This window comes from Lissotriton helveticus, chromosome 11 (assembly GCF_964261635.1).
Source record: "Lissotriton helveticus chromosome 11, aLisHel1.1, whole genome shotgun sequence".
Taxonomy (NCBI): Eukaryota; Metazoa; Chordata; class Amphibia; order Caudata; family Salamandridae; genus Lissotriton; species Lissotriton helveticus.
Genome location: NC_136072.1, coordinates 1,151,074,758 through 1,151,099,816, shown reverse-complemented (window position 1 = coordinate 1,151,099,816; position 25,059 = coordinate 1,151,074,758). Strand labels below are relative to the sequence as shown.

Sequence of the window (25,059 nt, the reverse complement as noted above, 5' to 3'; positions counted from 1 at the left end):
CCTGAGAGAAAAAGCACTGTGTGAAATCATTACATTCATCAAATATGGGTTATTCCCGGCAAGAATCAATACATAAAACACCATCAGTCTATTATTTCATCATCAAATTAGACATGGGGTAGTTCCTGGATATAACCAATTCTGAAAGAACAGGTGTCGACACGTTTCGGTGGTAAAGAATTATTGAGGTCTCACCTTCATCAGGACAAAAACAATAACTTTCTCTCTCCGTATTGATTAAAATTTATAAACCACTTTATAGTTTATGTGAAAAAGAAGAGGATGGAATTGTAACCAATCCTTGTGAAATTTCTAAAGATTCACGTGGTCCGTTAGATCCACTCTTGTTGAATCAAGTATGCAAATAAAATCCTTGGCCAATTCATATATGTTTTTTATTGGTCCATAAGGATGTATCAAAGAAGACTCGAGGCAATGCCTGGTATATTTTATTTATAGTCCTATTCCGTGCATGGCGCGTGGTTTGATCCACCTTAATTTAGGGATCAAGTAAATCACCGCGAGTTCCACTAAATCGTCTGGCATCTCCGTGCTTCTGAGACCCAGGTCTGGGGCAGACCTCAGCAGGGACATGTTCCTGACTGAAGGAAATGGAGGCATTTACCATATTTTGGATAAAATCGTAAAAATCTTGCAAACATCTTGTTCTGTGAATTCCCCAGGTCCACCGCTTAGCACAAGGAAGATTTTGAAAATATATATATATGACCCAGGGGTGATGCCAGTGGCCAAAATCTTGCTGCCCTTAAATAGTATTACACACTTGATGAAAGGTGGACTTTTACGTATATCCAAGAGATTCTTCTTTTTTTAAGCTTCGCATTAATGCCATATCACGGGAATGGTTGGATCCTTGGCCAATCATGGGCTTGGAAGTCAGTTTCATGCCCCCATATGGTAAGTAGTGCATCATTTCATTCATCCTACTCCAGTTGCCAATGACTAATCTGCAGGGAGTGAGGATAGACTAAAGCCATAATTACCATAAGTGAAAACGTACCAAAGTGTGTCATGCTCACAGTGCATTGAGATTGCACTCTGCTCAAAGCAGCATGTTTAGCAGACCAGCACATCATGAGAGCCAGCACTGCTGTGCTATAAACTAGATATGTTCAGCGCACACATCAATGTGTCATTTTTACTCTCCACACAAGTGCTTTCAAAACCATTTTGTGAAATTCTCTACCCTATAAACAAGGGCACATTATCCAAAAATTAGAAAGAAAAGAATAACCACACATTTGTGTTGGTTCCTTCTGAAACACAGGAGCAGTGGAGACAAACATTATACAACATTTGTGGTAATGTATCTTGGGGACGGGTTTCTTGATGTTCACAAAGATCCCGTTCAAACATTATTCAGAAAACAAAATTAATATAAACTGATGGCAGACCAAGGCTAGTGGGAACGTCATAGCTGTCAATGTCACGCCCCAAGTCTCCACCTCATCTTTTTCTCGTACACAATGTTGTTTCTCTTGCACGTGTGCGCGCAGGAGCACGTGTGTGCATGTATTTGCACATGTGCTTACGTGTGCATGTGAGTACATGTGCATGCACGGTGTGGCTTGAATACCCCAGCTCCGCCCCCTACCTCTGACGTTTCTCTGCCTGCCACAGCCAGCAGCCAGCGGTCCTGGGACGTCCTCAGCAGCGAGCACTTGCAGAACCCAACACTCTCCGTGAAAAGGGACTCAGTCACTGAATTCCGTCCTTCCGCCAGGTCCCAGGTACAGATCTGCAGGTCACGGCCCTGGCTTCTCAAAAAGACACAAGGCACGAAAGAAAACAGTTACACAGGCGGTCATATTACAATCAGATATGTAATAATAGTGCAGATGCCCCAACTATGGCAGAATCACAGCAGGTGGGGCATTGGTATTTGCATTAAACCATCTGAGTCAGGACTACATAGAAAATATACAATCTACATACGTTCTACTTATGTACACTCTAGTGTGCAAGCCGGGCCTTCCTTGCCCCGTCCTACTGGGAGAATGCACTGAACATGACGGTTGTCAGTAATTCAGCAATTCTTTTCAGCCCAAAACAATCATTTCTTCGAATCCACCTCATCAAAAACATAGCCGGCTCAGACATTCATGGATTTTCCGTGAGTTTGTGGTGCCTGGGGCGATAAACCGGGTGCGGTGCATTCAAGATATTTGGAAAAGAACTGACAGCAAACTGTTGGTAAGAGTAGCAAGCTTTTGGCCACTGGCATCACCCCTGGGTCATATATATATATTTTCAACATCTTCCTTGCGCTAAGCGGTGGACCTGGGGAATTCACAGAACAAGATGTGGAGAAGCGTGGCTCAGTGGTTAGAGGCGGCAGACCCGGAAGCTGAGATCGGCCGTGGACCAGGGTTCGATTCCCCGCCTCGGCGGGTCTCGGGATCAAAAAATCCCACGGACTCGACAATTCTCGCTCCGGTGCCTACTCAACTCTCGGGGTCACACTCTGCGACTCTGGGCAATAGCTTGCTTAATCTCTACTATGGCCCCTTGCGGCGGGATGCCTGGCTTTCACCTTGTGGATACCCTGCCGGGGTATATCACAGGGGAATACCAGGACGGGTTCCCTAAGCAAGCGCTTAGATACCGTGTCGGTGATTTGCGCTATATAAATACATGTACATTTACATGTTTGGAAGATTTTTACGATTTTATCCAAAATATGGTAAATGCCTCCATCTCCTTCAGTCAGGAACATGTCCCTGCTGAGGCCTGCCCCGGACCTGGGTCTCAGCAGCATGGAGACGCCAGACGTGTGGATTTTCAGTGGGTTCAGGGAGCCCACAGGAGATAAACGGTCTGCAGTGCATCCTGGAAAATTGGAAAGCAACAGAAAGCAAAATGTCAGTTTAGGGTACCTGTCCTTCGGTGACTAGTTGCAACCCTGGGCCTTAAGGAATCCTACCATAACCATATATTTTCAACAGACTCACAGGCTACGGTTTCAATCGCGGCGACCACACCTCTTTCTCGATCTGATTGGATGGCTGGGAGAACTTGCCGAACAAGACATTTGTCTGATTTTCAGTACTTTTATTTCCCAGAACACATGTAAATGTAAATAATGTAAATGTCGTTATTTGTAAAGCGCACAGCTACCTCCACCGGAGGTGTTCCGGCGCTGTCCGTATACCGCTTAGGAACCCTTCCTGGCTTTCCTGGGAAATGTCCACTCCTGGGCACCCCCCAGGTGCAGACAGGCATCCCAGCGCTGTAGGGGGCCGTTGTGGAGACTAAGCAAGCTATTGCCCAGAGTTGCAGCGTGGGACCCATGATCAGAACAGGTACTGAGGCGAGAATATCCAGTCAGGGGAATTAATGAGTCGGAGACCCGCCAAGGCGGGAATCGAACCCTGGTCCCTGGCCAGAGCTCTGCATCAAGGTCTGCCTGCTCTAACCATTGAGCCACACTTCTCCACATGAATACCCTTCAGTCTTCCTCTCGCACAGGTAGATAACTCTGCTAAACCTTCACGCACACCTATGTTCACCTGGATCCCCTGAGTGTAGTGGTATCACCTGTGGGCTATCATTGGGTTTGAGCCGGCGCCTTCACCAGGGAATGTTTTTAACCCCTTCCAGGTGGGGCTAATTCCCCCGCGGTGCAAGGGGGTGCCGCGTGCGGTGCCGCGGTGCTCGTGACGAGCCCAGCTCATCATACTGCACAGTGGAGCTGGGCTCGTCATGATTCCACCCACTCCTTTAGAACGCCCGCACAGGCGGGGAATTAGCCCCGCGTGGGCCGGCCGTGGCAGTTATGAGGAGCTCAGCTCATCATGAGCACAACTCCACTGTGCCTCATGACAAGCTGAATTTGTCATAAGCATGCAAGGCGTTAATGAGGAAGCTTCCTTGGGGGAGGACTGCAGCATTTGGGTCAAGATCAACCAGCACGGAGGGAAATAATAATAAATAATAATGATAGTTAATTTGTAGAGCACCTGGCTCCCCCAAAAGGTGTGCCCCCACACTAGAAGCACGTTAGCAAGAGTGGCGGAGACCACTGGACATAAGTTTGTAAAGCCATCCCAGACATTTCTAAAAACTAGAGTCCCAAACAAATTCAGAATGATGAGGCTTGCATGAACTCTACTACATTGTATTACCCAAAAGCCTTGCAAATATCTTCTCTGGGTAAAAAAATAAATAAAAAAATCAACAGCAAAAAAAAAAATCACAATTACTACACTTTTCTCTGACAGAAAACTCTATATTTATCAGCAAATGGCAATATTCCTACAATCAAACATTTCCAGAAGAATACCACATGTGAGCCTACTACACATGTGGTATTCAGAATATTAAACATGTGAAGACCACATTGACACCAGCCTCACTTCACAGACCGAGTTTTGGCTTGTTTCTGTATGATACAGTAGGCCGACCCACACATGTGTGGGCCTATTAAACATGACCAGGTCAGAACATTGAACATGTGAAGACCACATTGACACTAGTCTCACTTCACATGGTCATAGTTTTGGCTTGTTCGTGCACGTTACAATAGGCCGACCCACGTGTGGCCCTATTTACCATGAACAGAACACTGAACATGTGAAGACCACATCAACACTAGTCTCACTTCACTTGGTCCTAGTTTGGACTTGTTCTTGCATCTTACAATAGGCCGACCCACACGTGTCACTGTGCTTTACCAGAGGTGTGGGCATGCTTGCTGATGGGACTTTAAATGTTTCCTATTTGGATTTTTTTCTTAGGCAAAAAAAAACCTCAATCACAGTTTTGCTGGGTGACAGAATTGAGTGTGTTTGCCAAAGAAAGGGACCAGGTGCTCTTTGGGTGTTTTCTTCACTCAAGACAAAAATCAAATCCGCTTCTGACTCCTTGCTGCGGCCCAGAGAGCTCTTGCCTCTTACAAGGCTTCGCAGGCACAGATAACCTACTAGCCGTAATATTATCACCACCTAACCGCACAAAAGACACCATCAAAAACTACAGGACCAATGATCTTTCACGCCCTGGCAAAAACCACACAGATCCCGCCCTCCTGTAGACTGCAGCTGTACATCCCACCAGGCGATTTCTGATCTTCAGAAAAGCCATTAGTCTGCACTCACTCAGACAGGGCTAAACCTTACTCACAGGCCTGATACAAAATGCTTTAGCTTCTATCAAAGGGATCTTTCATGTAGGCTAGTCAGAGGGGTAAAGAGGCCAGACCACACCAGGCCTATCTTGAGCCATCCCCATTGGCATCCATTGGAGGCCAGACCCCCGCTCAAGCCTGGATGCTTAACCCACGAAGCCACTGACGATGGACGCCTCCTCTACTTAAAAGACCAAGGGCCCGATGTAGGTAATTCTTATTTACCACTTCTTAAATACCGAATTTTACCGATTCGGTATTTAAGAAGTGGTAAATATGAAGGGGGGAGATGTAGGTATTACAGATTCTGTAAATACCGAATCTTTAAGATTCGGTATTTACCGAATCTGTAAATACCGAATCGGTATTGCCCATTGATTCCTATGGGCCTTGTAGCCCATAGGAATCAATGGGCAATACCGATTCTGTAATTACAGAATCGGTAAATACCGAATTTTGCAAGGGTGCAGGGGGTGTCACTTTGACACCCTCTGGCACCCCAAAAATAGGCATGTGCGCCATGTGGCACACAGACATGCCCTAAGGGCATGTCTGTCTGTCACATGGCTAGGTGTGCATGCACGCATGTGCATGCACACATGAATTCGGTATTTTACCACCCAATTGGATTGGGTGGTAAAATACCGAATCTGAAAGGCCTGCGGCACTCAAAGATGTGCTACCTACATGTGCTTTTACAGAATCGGTATTTTTACCGAGTCTGTATTTACCGATTCGGTAATTTTACCGAATCTGTAAATACAGATTCGGTAAAATACCGATTCTGTAAAGTATGCTCCTACATCTGAAAACCCTAATACCGGTCGGAAACGGCCGAAATCGGCCGTTTCCGACCGGTATTAGGGCTCCTACATCTGGCCCCAAGAAGGGAAAGAAACACAAGGGGCACATCCTGGAGAATACTGGAGATTCCCCAAAGGAAAGAAGACAAACATTGACCCTTCTAAGGAATGCCTCCTAGATTTTGGAACCATCTTTCAGAAGATTTAAAAAACAACGAATCCCTACTCGCATTTAAGAAAAAGCTGAAGCCCAAAGTTTATAAAATGTACCTGTAAACTCTCATCTGCATTCATAAACCTATGTTTATATCTAGGCATGTATTTTCCTCGCAACCTATCTCTACATTTTTTACATTTGCCTTTCTTTCCACCTGTGTTTTCAGTAACACCATGCTGCGTCTAGTCTATTTCCTATTATATGTAAAGAGCCTAGGTACGCGATATATACATGTATTAAAAAAATATTGAGTCAATCAAAGACATGGATTTTCTCCAACAGGCCCCGTCTAGTGATGCTCAGTGTTGTTGGCCTTTGTCAAGGGGAAGAAATAAATAGTCGCTCATATGACAAGGTGAACGGACAATCAATCAAACATTTGTAAAGGATGTATGACGTTACAACGCATACTTTTACAACGCCTACCTTTACATCGCATTTTTTACAACGCATACTGATGAAGCAAAGCTTCGCATATTTTGCGGCTTGCCGAAATCAAGAACCTCATTTATGTGTAATAAGGTAACCCGTGTATGTCTTACTAACATTTATATTAAGTTTGAGCAAAGTTTAAGACGCTTGCCTATGTGTATTTCTAATGAATTTAATCCATGTCCTCTAAAATGGCCGTCGCTTGTATTTTAGTTACTGCGCATGCGTCAGCCACACTCACGTGTCCTGACGTGTCTGCAGAAATGGAGGGAAAGTTATGCGCATGCGTAATTCATAGCTGTGCTTATCATGTGGTACAGCTCGTGCCACTGCTCTTGTGTTTCGTCTAAATGTAGCTAACATTTAATTGCATAAGTTTATTTCTTGATGATGAGTTAAAAGTACAAACCCTGTGATGTGTTTTCCTAATGACATTATTATGTATTAATTTGTTTTCGCTTACTTTTCATGTACCGCGGGAAATGGGGGTCTGAGTGAGAGGAGAGCCATATTGGGGGTCCCTTCTGCGCCTGTGCGACATTCGGCAGCACGAGGGACCTTGGCTGATGGAACATAGCCAGCTGGCAGTGATGGGCGAGATGCTCCTGAGAAAGTCACCTCTGCCCTGCGAGAACAGCGAATGTGGCTCCTTATATGTTACATTGTATTGTTGCGCTACTGTTAGCTCATGGGAACCCCAAACCTGCTAGGCGGTACCCAAATATGTAAATGAAGGCTTCAAATCGTGTATTGTGATTGGTGTGTTACCCAAACCCTACCTTAGGACCAATCGAAATTGAGGGATTCTGACACTTTGCAACATTGGGGGGTGGTACACTGTCCCCAAACTGTATATCTACCCTGGGTTCACCTAGTGAACCGTCCGACTTGTCTGGTTTAGCTGACCTGTCACTGACCCAACGCACTCAATAGGTGACTGAAGATACAGAGCGCTGCGGAGCACTCTGTCCTAATTTGACCATAGACTAAGGTTTTACTAAACCTTAAAGTGCTGGCAAGGCACTTTGCTGGGAGTTCGCTGACCCAATCGGGGTCTTGATCGATAGCTGCAGAGCGGGTGGAGCGCAGGCGTTGCTTCCGAACTGTGGGTTCCGGTCCAGTCCTGAAGAGGGTCCTGTCCTGAGGTTTTGCTGTCCTGTCCTGAGGGTCCTGTCCTGATTCCTATTCCGAGGGTATCCTGTCCTGTCCTGGGTGTCCATTCTGCACCTGCTGTCCTTTGAGGGGTATCCTTCCTTGAGGGTTTTCCTGTCCTTAACTGACCCGTGGCCAGGGTTTGGTTTCCACACCTTTTCTAGGTAAATACTACTCTGAACCTCTTGAAATTCTTGCACCTTCTGAATTTCTAACTTTTGCTTCAATAAAGTTAAACATTGCATATGTGATATTTTCCATGCCTTTCCGCAACTATTGAAAGTCATTTATAATTTTGCAAAGTTATTCCTATGTCTTCTCATTTGTTAGAAATTATATTTTGCATAGCAGTGTGTCATTTTCTGATATGGTCTAGAACTTCGTTGCCTAGGTTGTTCAAAGGCCCTTTCACCTTAAGTGAAGCGTGTTATTCATTATAAGTCCTTCTATAGTCACACACACTTAGTCTATCACTGTTTAGATAATACTGACTTGCATAGTATCCTTTTCTCGTACATTTTTATTAGTATTTTGATGATTACTCTGTCATTATTTCTTTCTGCCTATGTGATTTACGTTATCTTGGTTATTGATTGCCTTATTTTACTGTATCTCATGCAAGAAAATATTGAACTTTAGATAAACATTTTAAAACTTCCAGTTGTCCGTGGTCATTTAAACAGTATTTGAATGTTATTGGTTGGGTTTGTATTTTGCTGCTTTCCTTTACAGCTAGCTCCCTGATTCATTGTGGTCATTAGGCACCTGCATCGGTGGATGGTAAGTCAGGTGCACTGAAAATTGGTAGCAGGGAACACACACTCACCAACTTGATAGAGCTCGTGAAGTCACCCGATCGATGTATATGGTGATTTGAAAAGTATATGGGCCCTGAAGCCGGAAACGGCGAAAACTGTTGGCCGGGTGGCCTCGCGCGCTCTATCAGTTTTCTGGTAGATCAGAGGATGGTTAGGGACTAGTTGAGAGTAAGGCAGGGACTAACTAGGCTAGTTAAGTCGGAAGCTGCTAGTATATCGATGCTGCTACAAGAGTAGGCACTTCGGGAGGATTGATCACCCACTTGAAATGTTTGCTTTGAAAATTCATGAAATGTTTTAAACTGTTTTTTTACTGTTATATTGATATGTATTAACCCATGCGTTCGTAATTGTTATATGTTGTCTGGAACTCCCCGGGGAATTGAAAGGGCAAGTGGTGAATAGAATCCATTGTCCTGAGGTCACAGGTTCGAGGAAAGTTAGGTGCAGGTTAGGATAACCGGGAAGCACTAACTAGGGTTTTCTGAATACATGTGTGAATAAATGACAGTAACGGGGTTCATTGGCAAAATTCCCATAGTGGCGTAACCTAGTAAGGGTCACATCGGAAGAGTAGCAGGTTCCTCGGAGCTAGCGTGAAAGCAGAGGGGTCCGCTGAGAAACCGTAAACTCGGAATATATCCCGGAAAGAAGTGGATGAGTTTAGGGGAATAACAGGTTCACCGATGCTAGAGTGAAGGGTAGGCGGAAGAGATCTGCCCGCAGTGAGTGAAAAGTAAATGGAAGTAGTTTACTTGCTGTAAAAGAATTCTTACTCTGTCTAGACACTTGAGCACTGTGGCGAATGTGTATTTGTTGTAAAATAACCAAGCACTGAGCACTTTAAAAGAAAGAAAGTTTCCGTTACCTTGTGAAGGGAGGGAGTCAGTCGCGAAGCGCCTCTGACGTCACTCTGTGCCGCGCTGGGATTGGTAGAAGCAGCGGGCGGGTAGCGGAGCTGAAAATTGTAAAGGAGGGGTGAGCGCCGGAGCGTGGGAACTGTCTCACGAAGGGGCCGCGCACCCATTGGCGGAGCTTATTTTGTGTCGCGCACCCATTGGTTGCACGAATTTTCTGAAGCGCGTTCTGATTGGAGGTAGTTTGTAAACAAAGTTAGCGCAGAAGTCGTATGTGGCACTCGCGGACTACAGAGACGCGACCTGATCCAAGGCATCTAGGGTTTGAAAGGGATCAGTGGAAGGCTAACAGATACGATATTATGTACGGAACCAAGAGAAAAATGTCCCTTGTAAATAAGGTGAAAAATTATTTTAAAACGGACAAACCGATTAAATCTAGGGAAGGTGTTCTTGTCCCAGCACCCAATACTCCCGCCTCATTCATGATGTTTGACCGAGGGTACAATACCTGTGTGTGGCTGGAGAATTGGGTGAAGTACACAAAAGATGACGGAGTATTGGCTTTTCCGTTAGATGGTACTTTCAATGGTAGGATCTTATTTAATTTAAGAACCCGAATGAATGAACTGCATCCCAGACCAAGACTAACGCAGTATGAGGCATTAGAGGAATGGGAGATTGAGGCTTTTGAAAGAGAAAGACCCCGAATGGACAAGGGTTTGACCAAATGGTACCCCAGGCTGAAACAGGAGTCCAGGGATAAAAGGATGAAACAGTGGAGGCAGAGCATGATTGTTGAGGGTCTGTTTCCCATGATGCCGGCATGTCATAACGTTGGAGCGGGTGAGAAAAGTACTGAAAAATGTAAACATTGGGGGGCCCTGGGGGATTCAGATGATGAATTAATAGATGACATCTGTACCAGAAGTCCGCCACCTTACAGTGAGGGAACCCGACCTTCCAGTGTAGGAGATGTTCCCCGACGCCCCTTCCTAAAGGAAGAAGACAGGTCCCTGGGACTGGGAGGGGGTGGTCAAGTATTGCCCTATCCTGAAAAACCCGAACTGACGGAAACTAGGGATATATATCCCAAAGTGCCCGCAAGCCAGGAAGAAAAATATTCACGTATGAAAACTTTTTTCCCCAGACCCTTGTATGAAAGCGAAGAGAAATCATCGAATTCAGGACTGCCTTTTGTTCAACCTCCATATGGGGAAGAGCGCAGGTCCTTTAATACTGGAACTTTATTCCCGAAACCAAATTATGGGGGAGGACCAAGTGAAACGCATCCTACTGCCCCGAGTTTTACTCCTCCATTGACCCCACAGATATTACATGACACAACTCTAAGAAGGGTACTAGTGGAAAAGGAGCAAGAGGCTCTAGCTAGACAAAGAACAGAAATAATTCAGAAAATTTCTCAGATAAATACCAGTCCTGAGGCATTGACCATTCCAGTAACTATTGGACCGGTGGTCCCGTTATACGGAAATGGTCAGGGAAATCCGATTACGCCAGTCATGACCCCAGTCATAGCAACCCCGAGACAGGAACCAATCATCATAGATGATCAGTCCAGTGAGTGCGAGTCTGAAGTTGCATTCTTGGAATTGCCAAACAAACAGACTGGAAAGGGAATACAGCAGAGGTATAACCCTTTTAATACAAAAGAAATTAAATTAGAGACAGCAACCGGTACTAGGAATGTCTCTCTGGTAACTCCGGATGAAATTGAGAGTTGGAGTCGTGAACTAGATAAGCAGACTCCGCAAACAAAGCCTTTAGACCTCTACAAGCTGAGGGTTGAAATAGAAGAATTAATGGCAGGAAATGTGGGGTTGGATCGATTGAATACCTACTCTGAGGAAGAATTGTCATTCATATGTAAAAGCTTTACAAGGAACACCAGAGTGCTCCACGAAAAACTGACCGAAACAGCAGTTAGTATGGGGGTAGATATCTCAAAATCCAAGCCCTTACAGAAACCGTACAGAGCAGACTTCTCAGACAAAGATATAGAACACCTGAATGTGGCAGGGAAGAAGTTGCAGATTAAAGAATTAATGGGGGTACTGCAGAAATGGGGAGATGTGGAAAAATGGAGAAGCAGGTGGGCGAAAAAGAGGGAAGAGGTTCGCTCCCGACAAGTGACTCCCGAGTTTGCTTTAAGAGAGGTAGAAAAACCTGAGCAGTTATGCCCCATGCGCGAAGTTCCAGGAGGGAAATATGTGCATGTCCCCTGGTCTAGGCAGGATATTGTGTCCTTCACGAACGATTTTCCAAAATTACGAGAGAAACCAGTTGACTGGTACCGGCAAGTGGAGAGGTTCGTGAAGGTACAAAAATGTCTGTGGAAAGACCTGGATGGGTTTTTCGACATTGTGGTTCCAGTAGACTTATGGACCCAGTGTAAAATAGCCATAGATTGGCCCAGTGAAGAGTATCCCAGAAACAAGGAAACAGGGGAACCATCAAAGGATGTCATGCGAAAATATGACCAGGTAATTCAGCATTTGAAAGAAAGGGTGCCCGCAAAGGAAACTGATTGGACAAAAATAGATAGAACAACACAGGAAAGGGACGAGACAGTGCACTCCTTCTATGAGAGGTTATTGCAGGTATTTAAAACATACAGTGGCATTGACAACATCGACCTGAAGGATATGACGCACTTTATTTACAGGTTTGTAAATGGTTTAAGACCTGAAATTTGTCAGTGGATAAAAGACAATAAAATCTGTTGGCATACTAAGAAAATGGATGAGGTCCTGAGGTACGCTAAGTACTGTGAGGACGAGATGGCAGAAAAGAAAAAGGCCCTTAAGGAGAAGGTTATGTGGGCTCAGGTGAAGCTCGCAGAACAACAGGAAAAACAATTGAGTAACATGGTTAAAAATGCTGAGAACAAAAGTCCTGGGGGAGGGGGTGGAGGAAAGCCCCGGCCCAAATTTAGCAGGGAAGAGGCTATGAAAAAATTTCCCTGCCATCAGTGCGGCGAAATTGGACACTGGCGAAACGAGTGTCCCCAATTAGTCGATGTTAATGAGACAACTCCTGATTTAATTCCACAGACGCAGAAAGAAAGACCAAGAAAGACTCAACCCCAGGTAAAAACAGTTCAGGTGCCTCGAGCACCCAAACAGGTATACAGGGGAAGACAGGCAGAAAATGAAGAGATAGAGGTTTGGGAAAGCGGGGAGAACAGAAATACAGCAACTTCGCAGTATCTGCTGAATGATACCTTCCTTTGTAATGATCAGGACTGACGGGGCCTGAGAGGGGAGGACGAGGAGTGCGTACTTGGCGCTTCCTTGCCGGTAGACCAGTCTGGACCATATATTGAAGGAAAGGTTGACGGAAATGATGTCACCTTTCTGTTGGACACTGGCGCTACCCGTTCTACTGTAAGAACAGTGGACGTTCCAAACCTACCCCTCTCGGGAGAAAATATCCAAGTAGTAGGTGTATCTAATCAATTGATTAGTACTCCTGTTACCGAACCAATGGAGATTTCAATCGGAAATTTTAAACAGATGCATAGATTTGTCGTCTGTGACACCAGTCCAGTAAATTTACTGGGACGTGATTTGCTGTGCAAAATGAACTGTACCATCTTTTGCACACCAAAAGGTGTTGAAATACAGACCCCAGATGAAGACGGCATTTATAAATTATTATTGCTTAGACCTGACTCAGAAATTAAAAGATTGACCCTGCAGGATTTGCCCCAAGAACTACAGGAAGCCGTAAAGCCAGAGGTGTGGGATTTCACTGGAAAAGATGTGGGTTTGATGAAAGATGTGGACCCCATACAAATAGCCATCAAGGACAATGCAGTATATCCTAACACTAGGCCCTACCGAATGAATGCTGAAGTGAAAGCAGGTGTCACTCTGGAAATACAAAAATTATTAGAAGGAAACATCATACAGGAAGTGATGAGCAGCCCATGCAACTCACCGATTATGGGCATCAAAAAGCCTAGTGGCAAGTATAGGGTAGTGCAGGACCTGAGAAAGGTTAACAAAATTGTAGTTCCTTGCTGCCCCATTGTCCCGAACCCTGCAGTAATTCTGTACCAGATTCCTTGGGATGCTGAGTGGTTCACTGTGATTGATTTGTGTCATGCATTCTTTTCGATACCCCTGCACCCCGACAGCAAATTTCTTTTCTCATTTGCTTTCGAGGGTCACGTGTATTGTTGGAACAGGGTCCCTCAAGGGTATACAGAGAGTCCCTCTATCTTTAATCAGATCTTGAAAAAATGTCTAGAGACTTTGACCTTACCTGGGAACTCTGTGTTAGTCCAGTACATAGACGACCTTCTATTGGCGTCTAAAAGCCACAGGGACTGTGTGGTTGACACCATTGCCCTCCTAAATCATCTGTGTGAGAAAGGGCATAAAGTGGCCCCTGACAAACTACAGTTCTGTGCAAAATCAGTGAAATATCTAGGACACCAGATAGAAAAGGGTGTCAGAAAAGTCACTTCAGAAAGAGTGAGAATAATTCAAAAGATGCAGTTGCCCCGTACTCAAAAAGAAGTCAGAATGTTCCTGGGTGTATTAGGGTACTGCAGGCAGTGGATTCTGGGATTTGCAGCCTTAGCTAGGCCCTTGATAAAAATGACCACAAGAGGAATGCCAGATGTTGTACAGTGGGACGATGAAAGTCTAATGGCTTTCACAAGACTGAAAAACTGTTTGTGTACAGCCCCTGCGTTGGGAATGCCAGATTATTCCAAAGAGTTTGCACTATTCTGTGACACTCGCGATAATTGCGCATTGTCAGTCCTGACTCAAGAACATGGCACAACCAGGAGGCCTGTGGCCTATTTCTCTGCCACACTGGACCCAGTAGCTGCTGGGTTACCAGGCTGTCTGAAAGCAGTAGCTGCTACCTGTGCAAGTTTGGAGCAGAGTGAGTCCATTGTCATGGGACATCCTGTGACTGTGTATGTTTCACATGGAGTGGTAATCTTATTGACCAGAACTAAAACACAGTATCTCACCCCTAGTCGGCTGACTAAATACGAGAGGATTCTTGTGGGCGCAGCAAATGTGAGCATTGTTAGGTGCGGTATTCTGAACCCTGCCACCTTACTCCCCGACCCCTTGGAAATGGAAGGTGGGGATGATGATGAACATGATTGTATTGATCTGACAGAGTTCAGTACCAAGCCACGCCCAGACATAAAAGAAGTACCATTGCCTGAGCATGATAAAGAACTATTTGTGGATGGTTCCTGTCTAAGACATGAATTAGGAGGCTTGAGTGCTGCTTATGCAGTAGTGTCTTTCGAAAAAATTGAACAAGCAGGTTACTTATATAACATCAGGTCTGCACAAGTAGCCGAATTGATAGCCATGATAATGGCTTGCAAAATTGGGAAGGACTTACGCATAACAGTGTATACTGACAGTCAGTACTGTTATGGCGTTGTGCATGACTTTGGCCAATTATGGCTGCAGAGGGAATTCATGACTTCCTCAGGTACTCCCATTCGGAATGCAAAAGTTGTTCATGACCTTTTAGAGGCCATTCAGTTGCCCAAAGAACTGGCAGTGGTAAAATGTGCTGCTCATCAAAGGAGCATGGACAGAGTATCTCTGGGAAACGATTATGCTGATCGAGTGGCTCAATGGTGTGCCAAAGATCGGTATATTATAAATCCAAAACGAGGGGGGCCAGGAACCAGCTGCCAGCTTCAGGTGTTTGAGGAAGTGCCTACATGGGATGAGGTGAGAGAGTGGCAGGAGTCGGCTCCTTGGCAAGAAAGAGAGAAATGGAAAGAGGATGGATGTAGACCGAGACGTGTGGATGGTGTCATCATAGGTCCAACTGGTATGCCTGTGTTACCCCGACACTTGCTTGGCACAATGGCAAGATTAATACATGAAGGATCACACATTGGTAGGGATGCCATGATTCTGGTATTTCAACAGACTTGGTACAGCAAGAAATTCAGGAAGGTAGCAGAGTCCCTCTGCCAGAGGTGCCTGTCATGTCAACAGATGAACCCAGGCAAGAGGACAATGGTTGAACTGAGCAAGATTGGGAGGTCAGGGGGTCCCTTTATAAAAATACAGATTGATTTCATCACCATGCCCCGTTGTGAAGGGAAACGATATGTCCTTGTCATTGTGTGCGTATTTTCAAAATGGGTAGAAGCTTACCCTACTCCCAAAAGTGACGCACTGACAGTAGCGAAGTGTTTACTAAAAGAACTGATACCTAGGTTCGGAATACCATACATTATTGAATCAGACCAGGGTGGACATTTCCAGAATGAAATAATGGCTGAACTGTGTAAGGCCTTTGGAATAAGGCAGAAACTCCATTGTGCATACCACCCAGAGGCTTCTGGAATAGTGGAACAAGTAAATGGAACTATCAAAAACAGACTAGCAAAGCTGACAGATGCTACTGGCATGAACTGGGTGAAGGCCCTGCCCCTGGTCCTGATGGGACTGAGAAGTGTTCCAGACCGCAAGACAGGCCTAAGTCCCCATGAAATCATTATGGGAAGAGTGATGAGACAAGCATGGGTGCCAGGAAGCAAACTGTTGAGTATTTCTGATGATTTGGTGCTTGAATACTGCAGAAGATTGGGTGACCAAGTGCGTTCTATCTCTCGCCAGATTGGAGACGACGGCATCCTTAATCCTACGACTCCTCTCCACAACTTGGTTCCAGGAGACTGGGTCAAAATAAAGAAGCACACTCGATCAAGCTGTCTGGCACCAAGGTGGGGAAAGAAACGCCAAGTAATCCTGGTGACAACCACTGCAGTAAAGGTCGCAGGTGTTCCCCAGTGGATCCACGCCGGACACACCCAGAAGGTATTGCCAGACAGAGGATTTGAAGAACCAGGGCAACCAGCAGAGGACCCTGAAGAAGCCCGACCAGTAGCAACTGACAACGAACAGCCCAGCACCAGTCAGGTTGCAGGAACAGCAGACGTTGGCCCAGGAGTAGTTGACTGCGAACTGCCAAGAAACCAGCCTGCTGAAGAGGTCCAGGAAACTGAGCCAGGAGTAGCTGAAGACGAGCTGCCCAGCATATGGCCAGAAGAATGGATACCGATGATTGATCTGACCGAAGATCCTATCAGAACAAGAGAACGACTTAGTGAAGGTAGAGAGTGGACTAGTCAGGAAAAGCAAGGCACAGGCGAAGAACCTCAGCCACTTGAGATTCAAATCAAAACTGAGGAAGGAGAAGGTCAGACAGGGACAGAGCACGTGATTGATACAGATCGAGTGAATAAGACTGAACAAGTACCCGATACTGAACAAGTACCCGATACTGAACAAGTGCAGGATACAGAGCAAGTGTTCGATACTCCTCCACTAACTCCTGATGTGGATAAGGGACAGACTAGACATAGAGTAATAGTTCGAGCAGAAGAAAATCAAGAGATCGAAGTGCTTGAACAGGATCAGATAGGGTTAGAAAAACGGGTTCAGGAAACAGAAACAGAAACAGAAACAGAGACAATTGAAAACCAAAAACAAAATATTCCTGAACAAGGTCAGATTAGCAACCAGGCAGAAGAATTTGATGCTAGCCCTGGAACTAGTCAGATAAGGGAAGTAGGAGAAGAAAGTGGAGAAGAATTACCACAAGATAAAGAAAACAAGAGAAGAAGAAAAGAAAGTGAAGTCCAAGTACCGACTAAGAGACTAAAGAAAAGAAACAACCTTGAGCCTAGGTTTGTAAAAAGACTGAGACTAAGGATAAAGACAGTGGAAGAAAAACGTGCAGAAGCAAGAAGAAGTGCTCGAATAGCAGAGCAAGAAGAAGACTCTTCCAAAAGAAGGAGTGAGCGAATAAAAAGACAAAACAAAAAGTACAAGTCTCCTGAATGGACACTGGTTTTGGAAGAACTTGAGGATCTTGATATAACTGACGTGAGCGACGGAGAACCTGTCCCAGAATACTCAGCTGAAGAAGAAGACGAACCACCGTGAATTTGCACAAAGTAAGCTAGTTGTGTAAAAAGTAAAAAAGAGGGGTGAGAACACTCCTACTGAGCTGAAATGTCTGATTCAACAGTGAATGGTAGTCCTAGTTGCAGCCGTTTTAAGACGTGTTGCAAGGTGTGTATATGTAGTATAGTAGTACTGATAGTTATCTGGATAGGATTAACAATTTTCATTCCCTTTGCTGTAAGTAAAGATACTAACATTGTCCCTACTGAAGTTGTAAATACTGACAATGAGGAGCTGACAACACAGAGTGTAGAAAGACATGAGAGAGCATTGAGACAAACTAAACGAGACTTAGAAGCATCAGATGAGAAAGGACTACATTATCATGGCATGAAGAACAGGACACATTTAAATGTTTTCGCAAACTTGTTAATACACTATGTAGAGACTATGGAAATTGAGGATTGCTATGTCTGCATGAAGCTACCTACTTCGGTGGCTGAAGGCGTGACATACCATCATCTGCCATTAACATATGGAATTTCCTGTAGCATTTTAGCTAGTTTATTTTACAAAAGGGGACCGTTACAGTATTATTACTCTAACAATGACGTGATCTTTTCTGAACTTCCTATACGTGGGAACTTGAATCCTGTGCATACCAAAACTGACACCATAAGATATATGGGAGACTACTTTCTGACTATAGGGAACATTGACATAGCAGACGCACACAGAGATAACTTGACTTGTTCTTTGCGTGAGCAGGAAAAGATGTTCCTGAACATGGCAGAGAAAAGGAGAATTAAAATTCAGAAGAAGGCTAATGACGAAAGTCAGAAAAAGCCAAAGTGGGCAGAAAACATGGAAGGCACCTCATCTGGTGGAGCGGGTCCTGCTCTGTTGCTGGATTTTGAAAAGAAAGGCAAGCTATGTCTTCACCGCGAGAAGACTAGCTATTATAATAATGTTTTCATTGGTTCCAGTGAATGCGAACATAATTACAAGGTAATTGGAGGTTGGGGTTTCAAAAATGGGTCAGAGCCTGTGTTTCCTGGAATTTATTACATTTGTGGGGACAAGGCTTATTTCAAATTGCCGGATCACTGGTATGGAAGCTGCTACTTTGGCATTGTTTTCCCGAAAATATACCATGTGAATGGAAAAGCTGGAAGCAATGAAGATACTAACGGCTTAGTGCGTAGTAAAAGAGAGAGTATAGGTGAAATTATGGGTAGTATTTTCAGTGCACTGATACCTGGAGTGGGAGTGGTTCTGAACACTCACAGAATTTGCAAATTGTCTACTATAGTAGATGTGCTGTCTACTGAAACAGCTCATGGATTTCTGCTGGTCAATACCGAAATGGTTGCGATCAGATCAATGGTTTTACAGAATCGACTTGCTCTTGACACCCTATTAGCGAAAGAGGGCGGAGTCTGCCGGATGTTGAAGGCGCAACATTGTTGCACTTATATTCCGGACAAAAGTGTACAGATCAAAAGATATGTGAAAAACATTACTAATTTGGCAAAGGAACTCAAACCACTCGAGGTTGATAGTGCCTGGAAGAGACTGGTAGATGGTCTCTCAAATGTAGGTCATTGGCTTGCTAGCATAGGTAAAAGCTTATTATTCAAAATTCTGATGCCAATTGGTATTATAGGTCTTATTATACTTTCCATTTTCTTATGCTGTAAATACCGCAAGCGCACCAGAAAGCACGAGGTTAATGCAAGAGGAGTGAAACGAAGTGTGGATGAGATGGAATTAGAGGAAGTGAATGATCAGATATACAAAAAGGTGAAGACTTCTCACCCTGCTAAAACTGAAAGAGAAAAGCTAGAACGGTTGCTGGAAGAAATAGAACTTTATAAAGTGTGAAAGAAAGTTGGCATCTGGTTCCATTATAATTTGTGATGATAGTAAATATCATCAAAGAGGGGATTGATGAAGCAAAGCTTCGCATATTTTGCGGCTTGCCGAAATCAAGAACCTCATTTATGTGTAATAAGGTAACCCGTGTATGTCTTACTAACATTTATATTAAGTTTGAGCAAAGTTTAAGACGCTTGCCTATGTGTATTTCTAATGAATTTAATCCATGTCCTCTAAAATGGCCGTCGCTTGTATTTTAGTTACTGCGCATGCGTCAGCCACACTCACGTGTCCTGACGTGTCTGCAGAAATGGAGGGAAAGTTATGCGCATGCGTAATTCATAGCTGTGCTTATCATGTGGTACAGCTCGTGCCACTGCTCTTGTGTTTCGTCTAAATGTAGCTAACATTTAATTGCATAAGTTTATTTCTTGATGATGAGTTAAAAGTACAAACCCTGTGATGTGTTTTCCTAATGACATTATTATGTATTAATTTGTTTTCGCTTACTTTTCATGTACCGCGGGAAATGGGGGTCTGAGTGAGAGGAGAGCCATATTGGGGGTCCCTTCTGCGCCTGTGCGACATTCGGCAGCACGAGGGACCTTGGCTGATGGAACATAGCCAGCTGGCAGTGATGGGCGAGATGCTCCTGAGAAAGTCACCTCTGCCCTGCGAGAACAGCGAATGTGGCTCCTTATATGTTACATTGTATTGTTGCGCTACTGTTAGCTCATGGGAACCCCAAACCTGCTAGGCGGTACCCAAATATGTAAATGAAGGCTTCAAATCGTGTATTGTGATTGGTGTGTTACCCAAACCCTACCTTAGGACCAATCGAAATTGAGGGATTCTGACACTTTGCAACATTGGGGGGTGGTACACTGTCCCCAAACTGTATATCTACCCTGGGTTCACCTAGTGAACCGTCCGACTTGTCTGGTTTAGCTGACCTGTCACTGACCCAACGCACTCAATAGGTGACTGAAGATACAGAGCGCTGCGGAGCACTCTGTCCTAATTTGACCATAGACTAAGGTTTTACTAAACCTTAAAGTGCTGGCAAGGCACTTTGCTGGGAGTTCGCTGACCCAATCGGGGTCTTGATCGATAGCTGCAGAGCGGGTGGAGCGCAGGCGTTGCTTCCGAACTGTGGGTTCCGGTCCAGTCCTGAAGAGGGTCCTGTCCTGAGGTTTTGCTGTCCTGTCCTGAGGGTCCTGTCCTGATTCCTATTCCGAGGGTATCCTGTCCTGTCCTGGGTGTCCATTCTGCACCTGCTGTCCTTTGAGGGGTATCCTTCCTTGAGGGTTTTCCTGTCCTTAACTGACCCGTGGCCAGGGTTTGGTTTCCACACCTTTTCTAGGTAAATACTACTCTGAACCTCTTGAAATTCTTGCACCTTCTGAATTTCTAACTTTTGCTTCAATAAAGTTAAACATTGCATATGTGATATTTTCCATGCCTTTCCGCAACTATTGAAAGTCATTTATAATTTTGCAAAGTTATTCCTATGTCTTCTCATTTGTTAGAAATTATATTTTGCATAGCAGTGTGTCATTTTCTGATATGGTCTAGAACTTCGTTGCCTAGGTTGTTCAAAGGCCCTTTCACCTTAAGTGAAGCGTGTTATTCATTATAAGTCCTTCTATAGTCACACACACTTAGTCTATCACTGTTTAGATAATACTGACTTGCATAGTATCCTTTTCTCGTACATTTTTATTAGTATTTTGATGATTACTCTGTCATTATTTCTTTCTGCCTATGTGATTTACGTTATCTTGGTTATTGATTGCCTTATTTTACTGTATCTCATGCAAGAAAATATTGAACTTTAGATAAACATTTTAAAACTTCCAGTTGTCCGTGGTCATTTAAACAGTATTTGAATGTTATTGGTTGGGTTTGTATTTTGCTGCTTTCCTTTACAGCTAGCTCCCTGATTCATTGTGGTCATTAGGCACCTGCATCGGTGGATGGTAAGTCAGGTGCACTGAAAATTGGTAGCAGGGAACACACACTCACCAACTTGATAGAGCTCGTGAAGTCACCCGATCGATGTATATGGTGATTTGAAAAGTATATGGGCCCTGAAGCCGGAAACGGCGAAAACTGTTGGCCGGGTGGCCTCGCGCGCTCTATCAAATTGATACCATTACAACGCATAATGCTTTTGGGCGCTGGATAGTGAATAGATTAATTTACTATTCCAACTCCAGTCCCCGTGGATAGTAGGGAAGGTGTTGGATAGTACATTAAACCTATTCCCTATCCTAGAACGCCCCCAAGCGCTATGCGTTGTAATAGTTTGCGTTGTAAAAGTTGCGTCGTAATGGCAGTGCATTGTAAAAGTTTCGTTGTAAAGGCTGTTCACCATTTGTAAAGCGTGCTACTCACCCGTGAGAGTCTCAAGGTGCTAAGGGAGTGGGGGGAAGCAGCTACTGGTCGAACAGCCAGGTCTTGAGAAGTCTCCTGCAGGTCAGCAGGTCCTGGGTCTGACGCAGGTGGGCAGGGGGAGTGTTCCATGTCTTGGCGGCGAGGTGAGAGAAGGATCTGCTGCCGGTGGTCGTTCTGGGGATGCGTGGGGCGGTGGCGAAGGAGAGGTCAGCGGAGCGAAGCTGGCGATTCGGGGTGTAGAAGGACAGTCGTTTGTTGAGGTACGCTGGTCCGGCGTTGTGCAGTGCTTTGTGAGCGTGGGTGAGGAGCTTGAAGGTGACCCTCTTGTTGACCGGGAGCCAATGCAGATCTCTCAGGTGGGTGGTGATATGGCTGTAGCGAGGGATCCGAGGATGAGGTGTGCTGATGTGTTTTGTATGCGTTGCAGTCTCTTCTGGAGGGTAGCCGTGGTTCCTGCGTAGAGGACGTTGCCGTAGTCCAGCCTGCTGCGGACGAGTGCTTGGGTGACCGCTCATCTGGTTTCAGTGGGGATCCATCTGTAGATCTTGCAGAGCAGGCAAAGGGTGTTGAAGCAGGAGGAGGAAACAGCGTTGACTTGCTGGGTCATAGAGAGCGTAGAGTCCAGAATGAACGCCAGGTTGCGTGCGTGGTTGGTGGGTGTCTGGGGAGCTCCCAGCGTGGCCGGCCACCAGGAGTCGTCCCATGCGGAGGGGGTGGTGCCCGGGGATGAGGACCTCTGTCTTGTCCAAGTTCAGTTTCAGTCGGCTAGTCTTTATCCAGTCTGCGACGGCCTTCCTTCCCTCGTGGAGGTTGGATTTGGCGGTGGCCGGGTCCTTGGTGAGGGCGAGGATCAGCTGGGTGTCATCGGCGTACGAGACAATGTTGAGGTGGTGTGCTCAGACGATGTTGGCGAGCAGTGCCATGTAGATGTTGAAAAAGGTCGGGCTGAGGGATGATTCTTGGGGTACGCCGCAGGTGATAGCGGTGGCTTCAGATCGGAAAGGAGAAGGCGAACTCTCTGGGTTCTGCCGGTGAGGAAGGAGGTGATCCAGTCCAGGGTCTTGTCTCGGATCCCGGCGTCGAGGAGGGGTTTGCGCAGGGTGTGGTGGCCGACGGTGTTGAAGGAGGCCGAGAGGTTCAGGAGGATGAGGGCTGTAGTTTAGCCGTTGTCCAGTAGGGTCCTGATGTCGTCAGTGGTGGCGATGAGGGTGGTTTTGGTGCTGTGATTGCTGTGGAAGCCGGATTGGAAGGAGTCCAGGACTTGTTCTCCTCCAGGAAGTAGGTTAGATGTCTGTTGGCGGTCTTCTCAATGACTTTTTCCGGGAACGGGAGCAGTGAGATGAGTCGAAAGTTCTTGAGGTCTTTTGGGTCCGCCTTGGTTTTTTTTTTAGTAGGGCGTTGATCTCGGCGTTTTTCCAGCTCTCTGGGAAGGTGGCGGTCTCGAAGGAGCTGTTGATGATCTTTCGGTGTTGGAGTGCGATGATGGAGCTTGCTTTGTTGAAGATGTGGTGGGCGCAGGGGTCGGTGGGTGAGCCGGAGTGGATGGTGTTCATGATTTTGATGGTGTCTTCGTCGTTGACGTTATGCCAAGAGAGCAGCAGGTCGGTGTGTTTGGTGGGTGTTGAGTCGGGGGTGTCTGCGTCTGTCATCTGTGTCTGGGTGTCGAAGCTGTTGCGGATGTCTGCGATCTTGCGGTGGAAGAAGGTTCCACTCTAACCCCATCATAACAGAAGATTCAGATTTGTTGACAATGTGGCAGTCGCTAGTATCACCGCCTCAACCCACTTTAGGGAGTATGCAGGGAAACAACTCACCATCCCACATGTTGTGTAACTAACGAAGAGATACATTTGTAATATCAGTTACTCTCAGTAGTAACTAATGTGCTTGTAGTTCTACATCAAACATCCTCCAAGCTCATGGGGGAGGTGTTCTATGCCAACAGTCAGGCTGCAGATGTAGATTATTTTTACAAAATTAAGTATGGATGGCCTGAGATACCCTTAGCCCACAGGACTCCTGATATGGTGTTCTGATCGCGCTAAGTGTAAGACCATGAACTAATTTGACCAGAGGGAGCTGTAGGTTTTCTGTAGTAAAGGGGTCTATTAAGTACTTCGCTGATACACCCAATTGCTCCTTCCAACAGACTCATGCAACAATTGGAAGCATCTGCAACCGGCTGGAAGGCAAACAGGTCATTTTTCAAGACCACCGATGCCAGCTACCTTGGACCATGAAGGCGATTAGCTCTAGTGATAGAAAAACCACTGGATTAACACGAAGTATACATCTTGATACCACCTAATGATTTGATAACAAGGCAAGAAATAGAGGGGAGTTACAAATGAGTCTCTTTGTCCACCAACTCATAGAATTACAAATGTGGTGGGCCAAGCTAAGCATGGTCCACATACTCAGGAAGGGCAAAGCATCCAGTGAGTAAGGGCATGGGACACCCTCACACCCTAGATTGACTATAACCTGAAAGAGAACAGGCTAGTACCACTCAAGGAAGCAGCAAGGACAGGACCTGGCAGTAACTGGCACGACTCATTTTCAGGATACATCAAAAAAGGCGAAACAGGAACCTACAAGAACTGAGAATTGTGTGGCAGTCAGAATCCCCAAGGGCAAAATTCATTTAAAAATGCAACAAGAGAGGTACTGCATCGTACATATTATACCAGGACAACCCTACACAAAATAGGGACAGCTACCCATAAATTCTGCCTGCGTAACTGTGGGGAGGAGGGAACATTCTTCCACACCATCTGGGAATGCAGACACATAACAACATACTGGACAGCAATAAGGCGCACGATTTCCCAAGCCATAGATGTCTCCCTGCTGCCGGAGCCACGTCGCTGTTTGCTGAATGTGTGGGCACCCAATGACCTGAACCACCGGCAACAAGACTGGGTGATGTTGGGTATGTTGATAGCGAAGCGCAACATTGCCATGCTGTGGGGTTCGGCAGTTTCGCCGACGTTTAATAAATGGTGTAGAGACATGGACGAGGCAATGGTGGCGGAGAAGGCTGTTTATGTCCACCGTGGCTGCCCAGGGAAATGGGATAAAATCTGGGGGGCTTGGAACAAGTTTCGGGGTAACATTTGTGAGCCACCACGTGCCGCTGGGGTCGAGGAAGACTTAGACTAATCGAGCACAGTTATGATGAGGGGATGTGTTAAACTGTTATGTTTCTTGCTTGATACCTATAACGTAATGTAACTGCAATATGCCCGCTAAAGCACGATCATGTGATGTAACAAATGTGTGTAAAGCTGTCCCATTTGCTCTGTTTATATAAAAGAAAAAATGTTAAAAAAAAGAAAAAATGCAACAAGAGGGGTAAGGCTACAATTAGAAAAACTGAATTTACAGGTCAGTCATCAGCAATAGAAAGGAGAAGTAACAAA

At 45.4% G+C, this 25,059-nt stretch overlaps 1 protein-coding gene across 4 annotated transcripts in view; it reads right to left on the bottom strand.

Moving 5' to 3' along the window:
- Positions 1–25,059, bottom strand: part of GNB1L (G protein subunit beta 1 like) — a 501,997-nt gene that overhangs the window by 210,403 nt on the left and 266,535 nt on the right. For all 4 annotated transcript variants that reach the window (XM_078667934.1, XM_078667935.1, XM_078667937.1 and 1 more), the window contains one exon: positions 1,616–1,778. In XM_078667934.1, coding sequence (XP_078524060.1) covers positions 1,616–1,778 — 163 coding nt within the window. The remainder of the gene's footprint in view (positions 1–1,615; positions 1,779–25,059) is intronic.